The 15,629-nt window shown below is 39.2% G+C and overlaps 1 protein-coding gene across 1 annotated transcript in view; it reads right to left on the bottom strand.

The window, feature by feature from the left end:
* The window catches only part of LTK (leukocyte receptor tyrosine kinase), a 50,508-nt gene extending 37,926 nt beyond the window's left edge, over window positions 1-12,582 (bottom strand). The window contains exons 1-5 of the mRNA XM_053980688.1: window positions 12,567-12,582; window positions 12,339-12,452; window positions 8,268-8,423; window positions 7,409-7,631; window positions 455-594 (exon numbers count right to left, since the gene is read on the bottom strand). Coding sequence (XP_053836663.1) covers window positions 455-594; window positions 7,409-7,631; window positions 8,268-8,423; window positions 12,339-12,452; window positions 12,567-12,582 — 649 coding nt within the window. The remainder of the gene's footprint in view (window positions 1-454; window positions 595-7,408; window positions 7,632-8,267; window positions 8,424-12,338; window positions 12,453-12,566) is intronic.
* Window positions 12,583-15,629: the final 3,047 nt, after the last annotated feature.

Here is a 15,629-nt window from a genome sequence, read left to right as displayed (position 1 = left end):
CTTTAGAGAAAATAATTAGATTCTGATTATTTTCATTTAAGATAGAAATTCTCAGCCTAGCAGTAACAAACAGACCCCATCGGGGGCAGATAAATTTTTCTTTTCTTCATAGATTTGTTAGCTAAAGCCCAAGTATGGAAAAGGCTTTGGTTACACAGGGTAGACTGTTGTCCTCGATTATTTGAGAAAAATACTAAATGCTAAAATAATCTAGGTAAAGACTTTTCCCATCCTTGTTGTTGGATTCAGCATAAGTCCAGTTGTTTTTTTGGTTTTTTTTTTCCCGTATAAAGATCAAACAAAGCAAAGCTCGAAAGCAGAGAGGATCACTAGAATTAGTTCTATAATTCTGAGTTACTCATCTTTCTTCTAAGTCCTATCCTACCTCATCACCTTCATCCATTTTGGTGAGGATGCATTTGGTTATTCCAAACCTGTCTGTGTTGCAGCATACCATGAAAGCAGTTCCTGAGTTGCAAGGAGCCCACTGCCAGTACTCCAACCTCCTGTGCTCCACAGTTTGAATACACCAGGGTGATTTTGAAAGGTCTTTCTATTCGTCCAATCTGGGCCACCAGGTGTTTCCATTTCATCCTAGAGGACAAGAGAATGTTATCAGACATACACATAGCACATTGGATTCCATGGAGTCTCTAGCATAAAGATTCTTGCTCTTTTTAAAAATCCAAAGAGATTACAAAGAGAAGTAATTGTATTCATGTGGGAAATGGATCAATGAATACAAATAGCAAGATAACAAATGGGTGTTAATATAAAACAAGTGATGTTCAGCCTAGCAAGCTCATGTAAGGTTATCTTTGCTGCAGAGCGTATTGTTAATGACAAAGAGATCCAACTATTCCCAATGAGTCTTAAATAGGTCTTAAATTATCACCAATTTTGGACAAACTACCCCAATATGTGCTTTCCACATACATGATTGTGTTCTGTTTGCTCTTGAAAGTACAGATTAACCAAGCACCTGCACTCTGGTACTCCTCAAGCCAGCACTGACATTGTCTGTTCTGGAAGTAAATGTCTGACCCTGAATGCTTCTTGGCTGTGTCAAGAATAAAATCCTTTATCTTAGCAAACCACAGTGCACCCGCAAAGCAAGGGATAGAAGAGAAGTGCTGTTCCAGGAAATGCAGATTACTTGTGCCATTTACATTTCACTACAGAACAAATGCCATAACCTGCAAATCTAGACTGCAAAGGTTTCTCAATTGTGCAGCATTGTGGCAGTTTGGAGAAAGACAAATGGTCCCCTTCACCCTAATTTTAAAGATGGTTGTCAGACATCAAAAGCTAGAGAAAGATACCAAAAGGGAATTTTTGAAGTACCTCACTCAAATTAAGTCTGATGGAAGTCAAGGTATCCAGATATCATTTGAAAACTACAGCAAAATTCTTTATAATATTTCTACTTTATTTTTGCTTCCATAAACTGTTCTTATATCTTATGTTAACAAGACAGCAAAATACAGTTAAATATATGTGTTATTATTTTGTAAATGGATTGGAGCAAGGCTAGTGAGAAAGGAATCCTTGCTCTAAGCTCTTTTCTGAAAATAGTATCAGACAGAGATAACTTAACCTGCATTCTACACACTCCTGATGTTACTGAGGCCACTCTGGACAAGTGACCTAAGCGGTTGCCAGTGGAGTAATAAGAAGGCCAGGCCACAGTGTTAAGACATGTTGATCAGCTCTGCCCCTAGTATTACTTTTTCATTTAGGAAATGCCTTTAGCTGCAATTAAGTGGTCATGTACCCTTTGTTCTACACCAGGAACACCTTAGAAGGCAACACCCAGATTACAAACACATCTCTTCTGGACTCAATATAAAAATCACAGAACCGTATTTGCAACTTGCAAAAAATCCAAACAACTTTAATTTTTTTATCACCCTCTCTTGCAGTCTTCCCTCCACAAATCAATTACATAACTTTGTGTAATTTTTTACTATCCCTTCTATGGCATCCACACACCTTTCACTTTCACAATTGTACACACACATAAATACCCACAGACATTCTGAACTCATATGAAACCGAGCTCTTCTTACAAAGATGACCCTATTTCCTCTATTTCTTGTCCCATCATAATATATTCAATAGTTCATTATAATTTAATTCATCTTCAGAAAGGTACAGCCCTGAATTGCAACAGCACCATCTCTACTTCCCAGCATGGGAGAATAGCTGCTTTGCTTTCAATTTGTATTACAGTGCAGCTTCAGGAATATCCAGCACCTATAAATATATCTCATAAATATTCTTATAAATATATCCCCTCGCCACACTGTGGGACAACATCCAAGAGCATCCAGCACTGACCCAGAACTGAGTCACTTCTGCTACATGACACAACTTTGTTCATCACTCCATTGCATCCTGTTGACAACAAGAATGAATGAGCCATAATCAAATTGGTTCAATGAGCCAATAAGGGCAAGGACAATCTTTAAATCTTTCTAATTTAGCTATTAGGCATAGTTCTAGTACCTCCACCAAGTTACAACCCACACTACAACTGAGGCATCACAGTATTGCCAGTGTTAACACAACACTGAGTGCAGGAACCTGTGGCACACAGCCTTTGATTCACAGCTGGTACATTTAGCAGTAGCAACTGAAAAGCCCCACAGCTGAAAACAATGACTAGTTCAACTGCTGCACCTTAATCCTATACGCTTTATGAGCCAGCCACTTTGGAACTTGCTGTTGATAGACTGGTACATCAAAGTAAAACTACTAGTCATCTAAGTCAATAAACCAAGTTCTGAAATGCCATGACTTAGGAAGACAGACTGTCCATTCTGCCATCTCTGCTGGGAGAGCTGTGGTATCTGGTGGAAGAACAAGACCACCATCTTAAGCCACTACTTCTGTGAATTGGCAGCTCTTGTGAGCCAGAGCATTAAGGTCCCACGAAACATCCCAGTTCTGCACTGAAATACCTCTGCTACTGAATTTTTCTCCATTTATAATATGGCAGAAAAAGCTGTCTAGCATCCAAAGGCTGCAAAAATGACAAATGGCTTTGCATCACGTAGAGTGTTTTTTTGTATGAAGTCTCTTCATCATCAAGGTATTCCCCTTCAGAGAAAGCCTTGCCCCCTCGATCCAACTGCAGCAAGAATTCTAATGCTGTAAATAATTACACTGCCTTTGCTTGGTCCCACCATTGAAACGGAAGCCAGTCAGAGCCAATGTAATTTTCTTAATGGAATCAGGAATGAAGCCCAGTGTTGATCCAGCAGAAGATGGATCATTGCAGCAGGCTTCCAGATAAACCAAGCTTGGAAATAACTTTACTATTGATTTTATGTCAAACCAGATCTTAAGTATCGAGGCAATATTACTCTTCTTCTAAAAAGAGATGTTAAAATTCATCTGTATGCATGGAAGAATTATCAGGGTCTGACATAATTTTGAGAAATTTGCATGGATAGAAAGTTTGGTGCTGCAAGCTATCTAATGCTTAAGGCAAGAAAATTCAAGATTCACCCTGAAAACTTTTAATTCTAAATCTTCTTCTGTAGGGTTTACTTTGGGTTTTCATTAGCCTCTCTATCTCCTCTGCTGAACAGATGCTTTCCAACCTCTTCTTACCAATCCTTTCTATGATGTGATTTTCATAGCCAACAAAGGTAACTGATTGTTAATTTTAGGGAATATTTTATGTAAAGATTAACCATTTCTTCATTAGGACTGAAAAATGCAATAAAGCAGAACATGAAAACTGAAATATTTTCTAAATTAGGGGGTCCCACTGCATGGGTTTTTGCACAAAGCTGTGTATGCTAGATGCTTCTAGACTCAATCAGTGAACATAAAGATTAGAAGTCTTACTTTACTTTTATACACACAGGAAGCTGTTATCTGCAAGTCCTCACATACATCCAGTGCTAACCACTGGACTTAAAAGGAAATGGAGAGCACAAAACACATGTCTACCACTCCAGCCTTCACCAAACTCTTAGAGGGTTATTCTTTGACATAGTATCATTTTGGATGCAAGTTCAAGAGAGGCACAAGAAGCACTAAATGAATCATACTCTCAGCTTAGTGTTCAAGATTCATAGTCTTATATAGCAGCTGGACAGCCTCACCCTTTCTAGATACATTTTTTAATCAAAATGGCTCTGCTCATTGTTGTCAGCATGCATTTAGACATTATCTGAGAACACTTACCAGGCTACTCCCTTGTGAACAGTAGGAGAAGTTAAATAACTTTTGTGGATAAAAACAACCACGTTAATAGAAGTGTCAAAGACGGCAAGTTTTTTAAAGTGTCTCAGAAGATGGGGGAGCATTTTATTGCCACCACCCCTCCATAAAAAAGGGGGAAGACACAAAAAACTAAGCAATAAACAGTTTTGTGAGGTTGGCTAACTGAGAACCCATGTGTGCACATGGCCATGAACTTTTTGTTTTCTGATCTACTGAGAGTAATGTGTCCATTCCAGAATGAAAACAGAACAAAATCAGCTAGGCTTATTGACTACAGAAAGTGAAAATATTATCCCTGCCCCAAATTATGCTTTTTTATTTTCAATGAAGTGTGAGTACATAGAGTTGGAAGAAACTAGCTTCTTACTGAAACAGTTTTGGCTAAGAACACTGAAATAATTGCGGTCCACAACAAACACAAGCATGTGAAAACACTCAAAACCACATAGGACTCAAGAATTTTCAACTGTGGTTGATTCTGGGTCTCTGTGGTAAAGATGAAAAGGCGGGACAAGCAAAATAGTAAAAAAAAATAAGATAAAAAATTTTAAAAAAGTAAAGTAAAAAACATATATTAGATGTGACCTGAATAAGCACCATAACCATAATCCTGAGGAAGTGAAAACGGTTTTCTGAGTTAAGTGCCAGACAAAGAAGGCTTGGCCTTGCAAGCAAGGCTACAGGCTCCTGATGTTTGAGCTTTACTGACATAATGAGAAATGAAATTTTATATATATTTTTTGTAAATACATAGAATCTCAAACACCTCAATCCCTGAGCAGTTCTCCTTCTAATGGTAATATCTCAGAACAACCATGATCTATAGGTGTGGTATTTAAAAATAAACATCGTAACTTTGTGACTTTGCCCTGCTTGTTCAGAGAACATGGTACCAAAAGTCCATCTGTTTCTTTTTCTTTCATTAAGGCTTTTGTGTGAAAAAGTAGTGGCAGCTTCAATAGTACCAATTTAATGGTAAGTCCTACTAGTTGGTGAGGTGAGCAGGAGAGAAACTTTTTTTTTTACATATGACATATATATAAGCTTTTGGGAACTGAGGAGCTGATGAATCCTGAAGGAGAGAACACTATCAGGAGAATACTTCTAGGTCCACAAAGAGGAGAGTTCACTGAAGTAGTCTGGTGCAGCTGGAGTTTATGATGAAGTATAGCTTGGTCATGGAATTGAGAGGGACCCAAGCAGGATTTCCTGGAGTGTCTGATTATCTGAAAAAAGTGCCACCTAGCCTTTTTTTATGTCCAAGTTTCCACTTTGATCTGAAGACAATTTTCAGTGGTTACACGAGGTATTACACATAGGCATCTGTCTCAAGGTCATCTGCTTCTTGTCCCCCGTGGTCTGCTCTAAATTGTGCAGCCGTGTTTGGTCAAGACAGAAAAGCTTGTAGAACTCCTACTCCCTGTAGAAAGTCCCCGTAAAGAGGGAACACTTCAGGGTAGTCTCTCCTTAACAACCCATGTTGTTAAAATCTTAATCAGGGAGTGAATACTCATTTCAGGCTACCTGCCTAGCAAGAAACAGGTCAATCACTGTGTTAGAAATAAATTCTGTTCTGCCTGCATGGTCAAGTTTTTTTAATTGTACCAAGATTTTAAAGTTCCCCTGTAATGAGGGAGGAAAGGAAGGGTATTTGATAGTTCCTAACTTTGTTTTATCTCTTTTCTATCCTCATTTCTATCTTGATTTCAAACAGGACTTGGTCTCCTCCCCTGTTTAAAATCTTAAGAGTAAATTCTCTGAGCTTACCAGTGCTTCATTTCATTCAGTAAGAAAAAGTAATACCAGTATCTGTGCCAACTTAAAATAAAGCTAACTTCATTCTAATTAATCTAAATGCCATCACTTTTAGAGAGATTATAATCTTGCCTTCACATAGAATTGTTTTGCAGTGCTCAAATGAGCTGCTAAACAACATCTATGATTCGTTCCAGAGACGCTGCAGTGATTACCAGCAAAGCCTGGTCTGACCAGTAAGGGTATTTTATGAGTTTACATTGTGGAATGGAGCTGCAGCTGCAGAGGCCTGTCAAATATTCAAAAAGCAGCAAGGCCAGCTTAGAGTAGGTAAAAAAAGGATATTAGAAATTAATCCCAGAAAGTGCAACAGATTCCTAGTGAAATTGGCAAGAAAATGGGGAAGAAATAGTCAGGAAGGAACTGAGCAATAGCTGAAAATGAGAGAGAAAGAGGGAGAGAGAGATCTTAAAAAAAAAAAAAAAAAAAGGTTTTTTAGTCAAACTCTGCTATCTTTGGCCGACAGGGACTCTTTGCTACAGATCTCCATGGCAGCCTGGAGACTGCCAAAGAATTCAAAGAAAACAAGAACTGGGATCTATTGCTTAAGTTCTCCCTGGGATTTTTAGGTCAGGTGATGGAAATAAAAAACTCTGTTATGTGTCTGACCCAGGTTCTTACAAGTTGGACTGCAGCAAAGGAAAAACAAGCACATGGAAAATGGAAAAATTAGAAGACACATGGACTTTTCTCTTTCTTTTCCTGTTGTGATTTGTTCCCTTTACCCATTTCTCTTCCTTACTGCATTCTGCTACACACAGGAATAAAGAAGTAAAATGCTGGCAAAATCAAAGGGAATATAGGACAAGATCTGGGGTTGTTACACCTTCTTTTGTTTTCCTTCACCTCTTCTTACCTCAGTTTTCTCCCTCCCTGAACTCTACAAATGTAGCAGAAGTGGATGCTCCTGAACCTACCAGAAGGGAGAACATTATTAAAGAGGTAAAATTAACCCCACCTCAAAATAAGAATTGGGACCCATTTAGCATCGATAGGACCCACTGAATCCATAGAGATACCAGTCATGTTACCAAGGCAGTTTTTGGACTGAATGCATTTTACAGCTGCAGTCCTAGAATCAGTGAAAAAATTAATAATTCTTCACCCTTCTAAATGTGAGGGAAGAAGAGTAATATCTAAGCTAGTGTGTTCTTTGCAAAGGGGACACACAAAACCTGTGTCTATTGCAGGCATCCTGTCAGGAGGCTATGTGCTTCAGTCCTGAAAGTCATACCTTTATTTTCTGCTGTAATAGCAGCAATGAAGGCAAAAGACATTGATAAACAGCAGCCTGGAGGAACTCCACTCTACCTTGCAATTCAAAGGCTCAGCAGTTGAAAACTGATTGTCTTACCTGGCATTCTCCTCATGGCCAGCTCTCAGAGAAGTTACTGTATTTTTGTTTGTCTCAGCATATCTGATTTCAACTGTGAATCTCTGGAGAAGAGGAACAGCGTCCTGTGAACATATGGCCAGCTCCAGCACGCAAGAATCCAAGCTCCCAGGCAGGATGGGGCTTTGCAGGCTGAACTCACATCTATCTGGGAGTCTACTGGTGTTCAGGAGGAATATGTACCCTGTGAAGAGAAAAGAAACCACAAGAAAACAAGAGACACACAGCATGGATGGAAGAGATATAATAAGAAGAAAATGGAGAAGGAGTTTGAAGAAAAGAGTCATGAGAATAAAGGAAGAGCTATGCACAAAAAAAAAAAAAAAAAAAAAAAAAAAAGAGAGGATAAAGTAAAAATTAAGGGTTTAAATAAAGAAATTATAGAAGAAATGAGAAGAGAAGAAACGAAAAAAGACATGAAGACATGTCCAACAGAACAAAAGCCAAGGACTTTGCCAGTCAGACAGCAGACAAGTGGAGCCAGCTCTGGCTTGTATAGGATTGAATTTCCAAAGAAAGATGCAGTCTCTGCAAGTAAAAGCAGCTTATCCCAAAATGGGGAGATAGAAACTGAGTATATAAAGGGGCCAGCTGTTTAGAGGATACATCCATACACAACCAAGGCAGCACACATGCATTACATGGTCATTTCTTATTGACTCTTGGGCACTGACTGTGCCTTTGGGAGCCCTGCAGCAGAACCAGCACATGGTGGCACTTATAGTGACATGGGCCTGAGGCATCAGCCTGCTGACTCCTGCTGCAGCCAGAGCGGGGTGAAAGCAGGCGTCCATTCGAGGGGACCTGTAGCTCTGCCTACCTTCAACATCTCCCTTGGAGGAGCTGTTTTCCAGGAGCATCTGCTGCCTCTCCTGGGATGCCAGGACACCAATGGAAGATAACACCCAGTCTGGTTTTCCAAAACTGTCTGTGGACGTCACCCATGAACAGCTTGAGCCGATGACACAAGAGATTTCTGTTGTGAGGAACCAAAGGTTTCAGTGAGTCCTATCCCAGCTCAAGGGGCACATGAGTGACCAAATGTACAGTGTATGGGGGCTATATCTCCCAAGAAATAGAAGAATTTAAGAGAAAAAGGAAATTTTGTCTTGGGCTATAGCAACAGAATCTCTCCCAGAGCAGGTCAAGGAACATGTAAGAATTAAAAAATAACCTGAAAATTCTTGGCAGAATGTAAGTCAAATTCCTCCCTCTGGTATCAACAATGAACTTATATCAGTTGAAGGTCTAGACCACAAGTGCTCAAAGTCCCAAATGAGAATAATACCAATAATATCAACAAGGATACTGAAACTATATGGATTTAGCATTTTGGCAGAAAGAAAGAACTGATACTCTAAGGGCAACCCTCTCCTAGCAATAGAAAGAACTTGAGAGGGTCTCAAGCAAAATAGATGAGCAATGCAAGCTTTACACAATTTTTTATTTTTGTCTTTTGTAACAGTTTTACTTTCCTCTAGCAGGATAGATAAGAATACCTTCTTAACAAACTCCAGAGTTTGCTCACAGTACTAAAAACACTAGATCATCTTGGCCAGAATTTTTCATAATCAGCATATTATAAACCAGACAAGAAGTAATTCACTGTTCTCTCATCAATCTAATATAAACTCCCTGAAGGGATGTTAGCTGCACAAAGCTCTCCCACACAGAGTGGAGCTGAATAGAGCTGATATTAATTTGCATGATATTTTATTTTCAGTAGTAATAATAATATTACAGTAATAACTGGAGTGTCCCCAAGCCAAGTAAGAAATATTAAGAGACTAAACATTCATATTTAGGATCCTGATGTTCAGAGGGTATTCAAACCTTGCAAACATGAATGACACAAAGTTAGCCCTTTTGTAGTCCTATTCCTGTGGAGGAGAACAGGCAGGTGGGAAGGACAGAATTAAGGTCAGGGATATAACAAGGAAGTGTTATATCAAACAAAAATATGGCAAAAAATGGTATGGCAAAAATAAAAACATAAGATCCTCCAGAAGATTGCCTATATTTCAACTAAACTTTCAGACAAAGGAGAAAAGGAAGCATCTTTTGAATGTGACAGCAAAAGCAGACTAACTTTCTCCTAATTATTGAAGTTAATTCTAACTTCATTTTTATAAAACAACATCCAGTGAGCAGGGGAAGAATAAACACAGATGTTACAGAGCTGCACATAACTTTGGGTTGGCATAGACTGTGGTCTCCCACCCAAACACTTCTCCTCCCTTGCTTTGGACAGTCCCCAACTCTTTCTGGCCTGCTTATACTGGGTTTGCTGCCTTGCTCAAACTGACACCTGGGCCAGCCATCCAAACACCTTCATCAAATGCATACGGCTCAGGAAAGGCCTGGGCAGTGTTCAGCCCATCATTTTTACATGGAAGCCACAAGTAGATGAACTGGCAAATTGTGTATGTGTGTGTGTGTGCAATGCTAGATACCAGCAGCGCACTGGAATGAGGACTCCAGCCACTCTCCTGGCTCTGTTGGATCTAAGGAAAAATGACTGTGCACAGTTCTGGGCTATGGTTTGATGATCCAATAAAAAAAACTTTAGGGATCTCAATAGCTCAGAAATTCCATAGATATGTGAGACAAAGCAGAATCCTGACCCAAACCTGCTGTGCTGTTTCAAATTTATTGAGGTTTGAGAGGTTAACTCAGTACCTACAGAGTTACTGTTAGTAGAAATAATATTTTTATCAGATAATTTTTTTTCAGTTGGTGGTAAAACCCAGAAAGCAAGTTCTCTCACAAGAGGATAACAGTGAAAGAGACCAAAGTGAAAGCCCAGGAAAGAAAATTTTCCTTTTTCAAGTAGACAGTTACTTAAAACTATTGTTTATGACAAAATCATTTCATCAAACCTTACTAATACCTCAGCTTGCAGTGGCAAGGACTGTACCAATGTAGACTTAGCCCTTTGAGTGTGTCTCACGTGACAAGGTGGCTCACAGCTGAGATAGGTGAACACAACTTTTCTCTTGAAAAGCACCTAATTCCCAACTCTCTGGGCTTTATAATGCCTGTCTGCCACAACCTGAGGCCAAAGAAATCTGAATACCTGCAAGAGTCTGAAACTGATCAGGAAAGTTTTTGACATCCAGTAGAAAAAAAGACTGTTTTCTCTGGGAAGAGATTATATGCATTGCATTGTGCTGGGTCAACAATAATCTGGTTTTTAGCACAAATCACAGAGAAAGAGAACTGGGTACATTTGTGGTTACAGTGAAAGAGAACAGTGAAAACTGAAACCTCTAACACTACTATGTATCACCTTACAGGTGTTTCATATCCAGCTTTGCTTATGAACTTGGAGAACCTCAAATACAAGTCAGCAAAAAGGAAGAAGATGACAAAATAAAAAAAAAAAACATATAATAGAGAAATAGATCTGTATTATTACAATCAGCAAAGAACATATTTTAAGATATTACAAAAATGCTCCAAAGAAGATTGGATTGAAAAAAAGCTCAGGGACAGTCCAGGGTATGTCAGAAAGGACTTTAAAGAATTAGATACCCTCTGGAAAATATTACTGTAAGGAACATTCCTCTGGCAAGGCTAGGTCACCTTGCCACTCCCTGGGAAGAATGCGTGGCTTTTCTAACACCCAGGGGCCTTTCTTCATTGTTTAGCATCTTCATTAACAACTTGAACAAGGAGACAGAGAGCACCCTCAGCAAGTTCACAGAGGTTACAAAAGAGAGAAGCAGCTGACACACCACAGGGCTGGGCTGCCATGCAGAGCAGCCTCAACAGGCTGAGATAGGAACCCCTTGAAGGAAAAGCCAAGTCCTGCACCTCGGGGGTATAACCCCGTGCACCAGCACGTGCTGGGGGCTGACTGGCTGGAAAGCAGCTGAAGAGAAGGGTTTTGGGAGCGCGGTGAGCAACAAGATCTCTGTGAGCAAGCAATGCACCCTTGCAACAGAGGCATCCAACAGCTTTCTGGGCAGCATTAGGAAGAGCATTGCCAGTAGATCAGAGAGGTGATTCTTCCTCTCTATTCAGCACTGGTGATACCACAGCTGGAGTACTGTGCTCAGCTCTGGGCTCCTTAATGCGAGAGACATACTGACCTACAGGAACAAGTCCAGCACAGGTCCTGACTGAGGGGCTGGAGCACCTTGTATAAGAGGAGAGGTTGGCACAGCTGGGATTGTTAGGTCTGTAGAAGAGTACAGTCAGGGGGATTTTATCAATGTCTATGAACACTTTGATGACAGGGAACAAAGTGGAAGCTAGGCATTCTTAGTAGTGTCCACTGACAGGACAAGAGGCAGTGAACACAAGTTAATAAACCTCATAGCTCACTTGGTTTTCACAATGCCTTGAAAATAAAAGTCCATTTGGAAAAAAGCTTCATTCAGTATCAAAATAGATAGTTTGTTCTATAGTAGTGTGAAAGCAGCTTCACTAATTAGCTTTTATTTCAAGAACTCCCAATCCCAAATCTGGTGGATTTCAGTGTGCTGATGGAAATTATTTTATTTTTCCTTCCTTTTTCTTTCTTTTCCCTCTTCCTGCTTCCTGTTGAGGATTTTTTTGTTTTGTTTTGTTTTGTTTTGTTTTGTTTTGTTTTGTTTATTGATGGGGGAGGCAGTAAATTTCTTCTGTGGAGGGTTGTTTGGGGTTATTTGTGGTTTGGTTTTCTTGCTATGTTTTGGGTCTGGGATTTTTTTGTTTTGTTTTGTTTAATACAGAAATAAGGAACACCCTCCAGTTTACACTGGCCTTTCTGAGTCATTGCTCTAGTTCCAGTCAGAAATACAATGCCATAACTTCCTGGTAAGAGGTGCTTGTAGCTGCCAGCACCTCTTACACCTACATTCTGAAGGAGAAATAAGGAGGATGTAAGGAAGAGGACTTGTGGTACCTGGTGTAGAAGGCTGATGCAATGAAACCATCTTATTTTTTATCAGGGAGAGCTTCTGAGTTGGATTTAGTGAAGAAGAATTTTCTTCATGTGATCCAGAGCAGAAGACAACAGCTATAACAAAATAAAAAGAGGAAGGGATGTGTTTGATGTTGCTTTACAAAACTCTGCTCCCATATCACAAAGCAGGAGCATATATATAACAAAGCCCTGCTACATCACTCTCACCTTTGTTGCGATGCATTGGTGCAGTACCATCCTGATGTCTCCAGAACAATTCATACCAACAACAGCTATTTTATTTATTTAACCTGTGCATGTGAAAATACACAGGTCCGGAACTAAGCATGAAGTACTTTGTATCTAAGATTGTCCCTGGTCTTTTCTAGAAGTCATAAAAAAGTTGGCAAAAGCAAACACATTTGTTGTCAAAAGGTGTTCAGAGGCAGCAAGATGCAAAATGAATTGCTTTCAAACCTCGGCCATTTGGGTTATGGGTTCAGCAATATAAAAATGTCAAATCATGTCAGAGGGGACAGGAATTGTATTCACATTAATTGCAGTTGAGACAAGGATGTACAGACATGCCATTGATAACATCTTTTCAGCAGAGGTAATTTGAACAATAATACTATGAAAACTTACATCAGTATCTATAGAAAGGAAAACCCCTCAAATTTGAACATATCTTCATATGCACTCATGATTGCATATAATTTTTCAGCAATACCTGGTCTGATTTTGAATTGCTGTAACAGTTTTAATGTTAGTATATATGACAGTGCATCACACAGTGAGTAAAATACTGTGAAATGTTCCATAGCATGAAACATCTTCATCTTTTACTATGTTACTAAAGACAGTAATTCAAGGGGTTCCAAGGAAGAGTAATTTTAGAGCAGAACAGCATTATGCTGCAGGAGACACATGCTGTACTGATGACAGATTTGGGGTCTCCACAGATCAATTGTCAAACACTATATTTTTTTCCTGCCTCTGTTTCCAAATATTTAGGGACATTAATATTGAAAAAGTTGATTTTGCACTGCATGTAAGACACAGGCACTGCCCTGATAAGCAAGGTATCTTCAACAACAGGATGAAATCCTCAAAAAAAAATGGGAATTATGTCACCAGAGTTTAGCCAGCCTTATGGAAGTGTTGTCTTATGAAAAATCCATGCTAACAAACAATCATATATTGCAAACAAAACTATTTCATTATATTAAAAGAAATTCTGCTATGTAAAGGGCTTTTGACAACTGAAGCCTGCTCCTCCCAACTTATGTTGTGTCTTTTGAGATATTGCTCAGTTCTCTATCTCCCAATCTTCACTCAGCACTGCTATAGTTTCAGTGTTTACTTCCTTTAGGGTTTTCTGTAAAGTCTGTTCCACCCACTCGTCTCCTCACACGCTCCAAGCTGCTTGTATTCTTTGGAAATAGCCTGAGTATCATGGGACCCACAAACATAGTACAGTCATAGCAGAAGTTCTGCTAGAGACATTTTTCCTGATACAACTAAAACAAAATATTTGGCGCAGTCACACCCCACCCCCCTCCCCTACAAACACCTTTGGGATGTTCCTCTTGTTTTTCATTAACAAGCACAAGGTCCAGTGTCATATTACCAGCAACGGAGCTCTAAGCTACTTGAAACATGAATTTATTCCCTCAGTGTGGAAAATACCTCCATTGCCTTTGGTGATGGCTGAGACAGATAAGACACAAAACAAGGGTAGCACCCTACTCAATTTGGCAAAAAACTGCAAGAGTTCATTCTAATGTGTGTAACAACCATATTCACCTGTCCTGGGGAGATGCCACTTACCTAACTGGATATCTGAGAGGAAGGAAGGGCGGTATTACAGCCAAGTTCACTGATAAGGTATACTTGGACAGAAGACCCTAGACTCAGTGATAGACAAGGAATTCATTCATATGCACCCACAAAAATAGATCCCCATTCATTCATTTCATCAGAGCAAAGAATTTCTGGCTATGGCTGAGCAGAAGACTCACAGTGGCAGTTTAGCAGCCTCTAGTCAAACTTATGCTCTTTCTTTACCTCTCAATTATTTTTCTTTCTCATTTTTTCAATTTCTTCAATTAAATTGAAAAATCTAGCATACATAGTCACTAAGATGCTTCTGATAATCCCACATCATGTCCTCTCACACATATTTGCATGTAATTTTTGTATGACATAAATTTCAGCATGAAAAAAATAATAATGACAATTACTTTTCACATCCATGATTTCTCTATCTTGATCAGCAAAAGGAAATTGTTTAAGTGAAGAGAAATATAAGATGGAGAGGAAGGAGATTTGTGATTTTAAGCAAAGTCTGTAATTAAGGAACGCAAAGTGATCATGAAGAAACAGTGTAACATATTCAACTGTCACAGGCAAAAGATGGGATCTTTTAACAGCACAGAACAAATCCATCTCTTTTTCAGTAAAATAAGAAACCTCCAGTACTGAGAAGGTAATTCCATTTATTTCACTATCTTACAGAAAAAAAAAACAATAAGATCCCTGCAGGGGTGATTTTTCTCCTGCATCCCGCTGTTACCTTGCAGAAGAGAAGAAAATTACAGAAAATACTTACAGAACTCCTGATGGGAAATCAATTCTAGATCAGCAAAGACATCTTTCTGACAAAACAGGAATTTCCTTTAGAGCACTTTCTAGTTGTATTTTCCATCTAATATCAAAATAGCAACTCAATATTTCTCACTATTCCTCTGAGAAGATAAACTAATGTACAGACTAATAGCTGTCAGGAAGTCACACTAAACCTGAAGAAGACTCTTTGTTTGCTACCTGTTCAAGTATTTTTCAATGATCCTAAAACTTCTACTTTCACTAAATAGTCTCTCTTGTTCATAAGTATTTATAGCCTAAAGTTATTAACCTTGCTCTTTGAAAATATCACTGGGATCTCCTGCTGCTTGCTATTAAACTCTCTTATTCTTTGCTCACTAGTTGGTTAACCCCCAAGTCCCTTGGTTTCTTCATCACTCTTGTACTCTGTCGAGACAGATTGCAAGTAATGGTCAAAAGGGAGCAACACTATAAAGTACAGTTTTCCCAAGGCTTACAAGATGCTACTTCAGGGTCTTCTAGAGCCCTCTCCAGTTTTTCAGGGATAAAGGCAGAAAGGCAGACATCAGTGCACACTAATTTTATGCTATACAGAATGGCCATTCTCTCTCTCCTGAGATCTCCCTGTTAATCCATGAACCAATCTCATCACACATTTTGGCCAAAATAAATTATTTTAGTCGA

Source organism: Vidua macroura, chromosome 6, assembly GCF_024509145.1.
Source record: "Vidua macroura isolate BioBank_ID:100142 chromosome 6, ASM2450914v1, whole genome shotgun sequence".
Taxonomy (NCBI): Eukaryota; Metazoa; Chordata; class Aves; order Passeriformes; family Viduidae; genus Vidua; species Vidua macroura.
The sequence above is the reverse complement of the archived record's forward strand: the minus strand, read 5'-3'. Positions and strand labels throughout refer to the sequence as shown.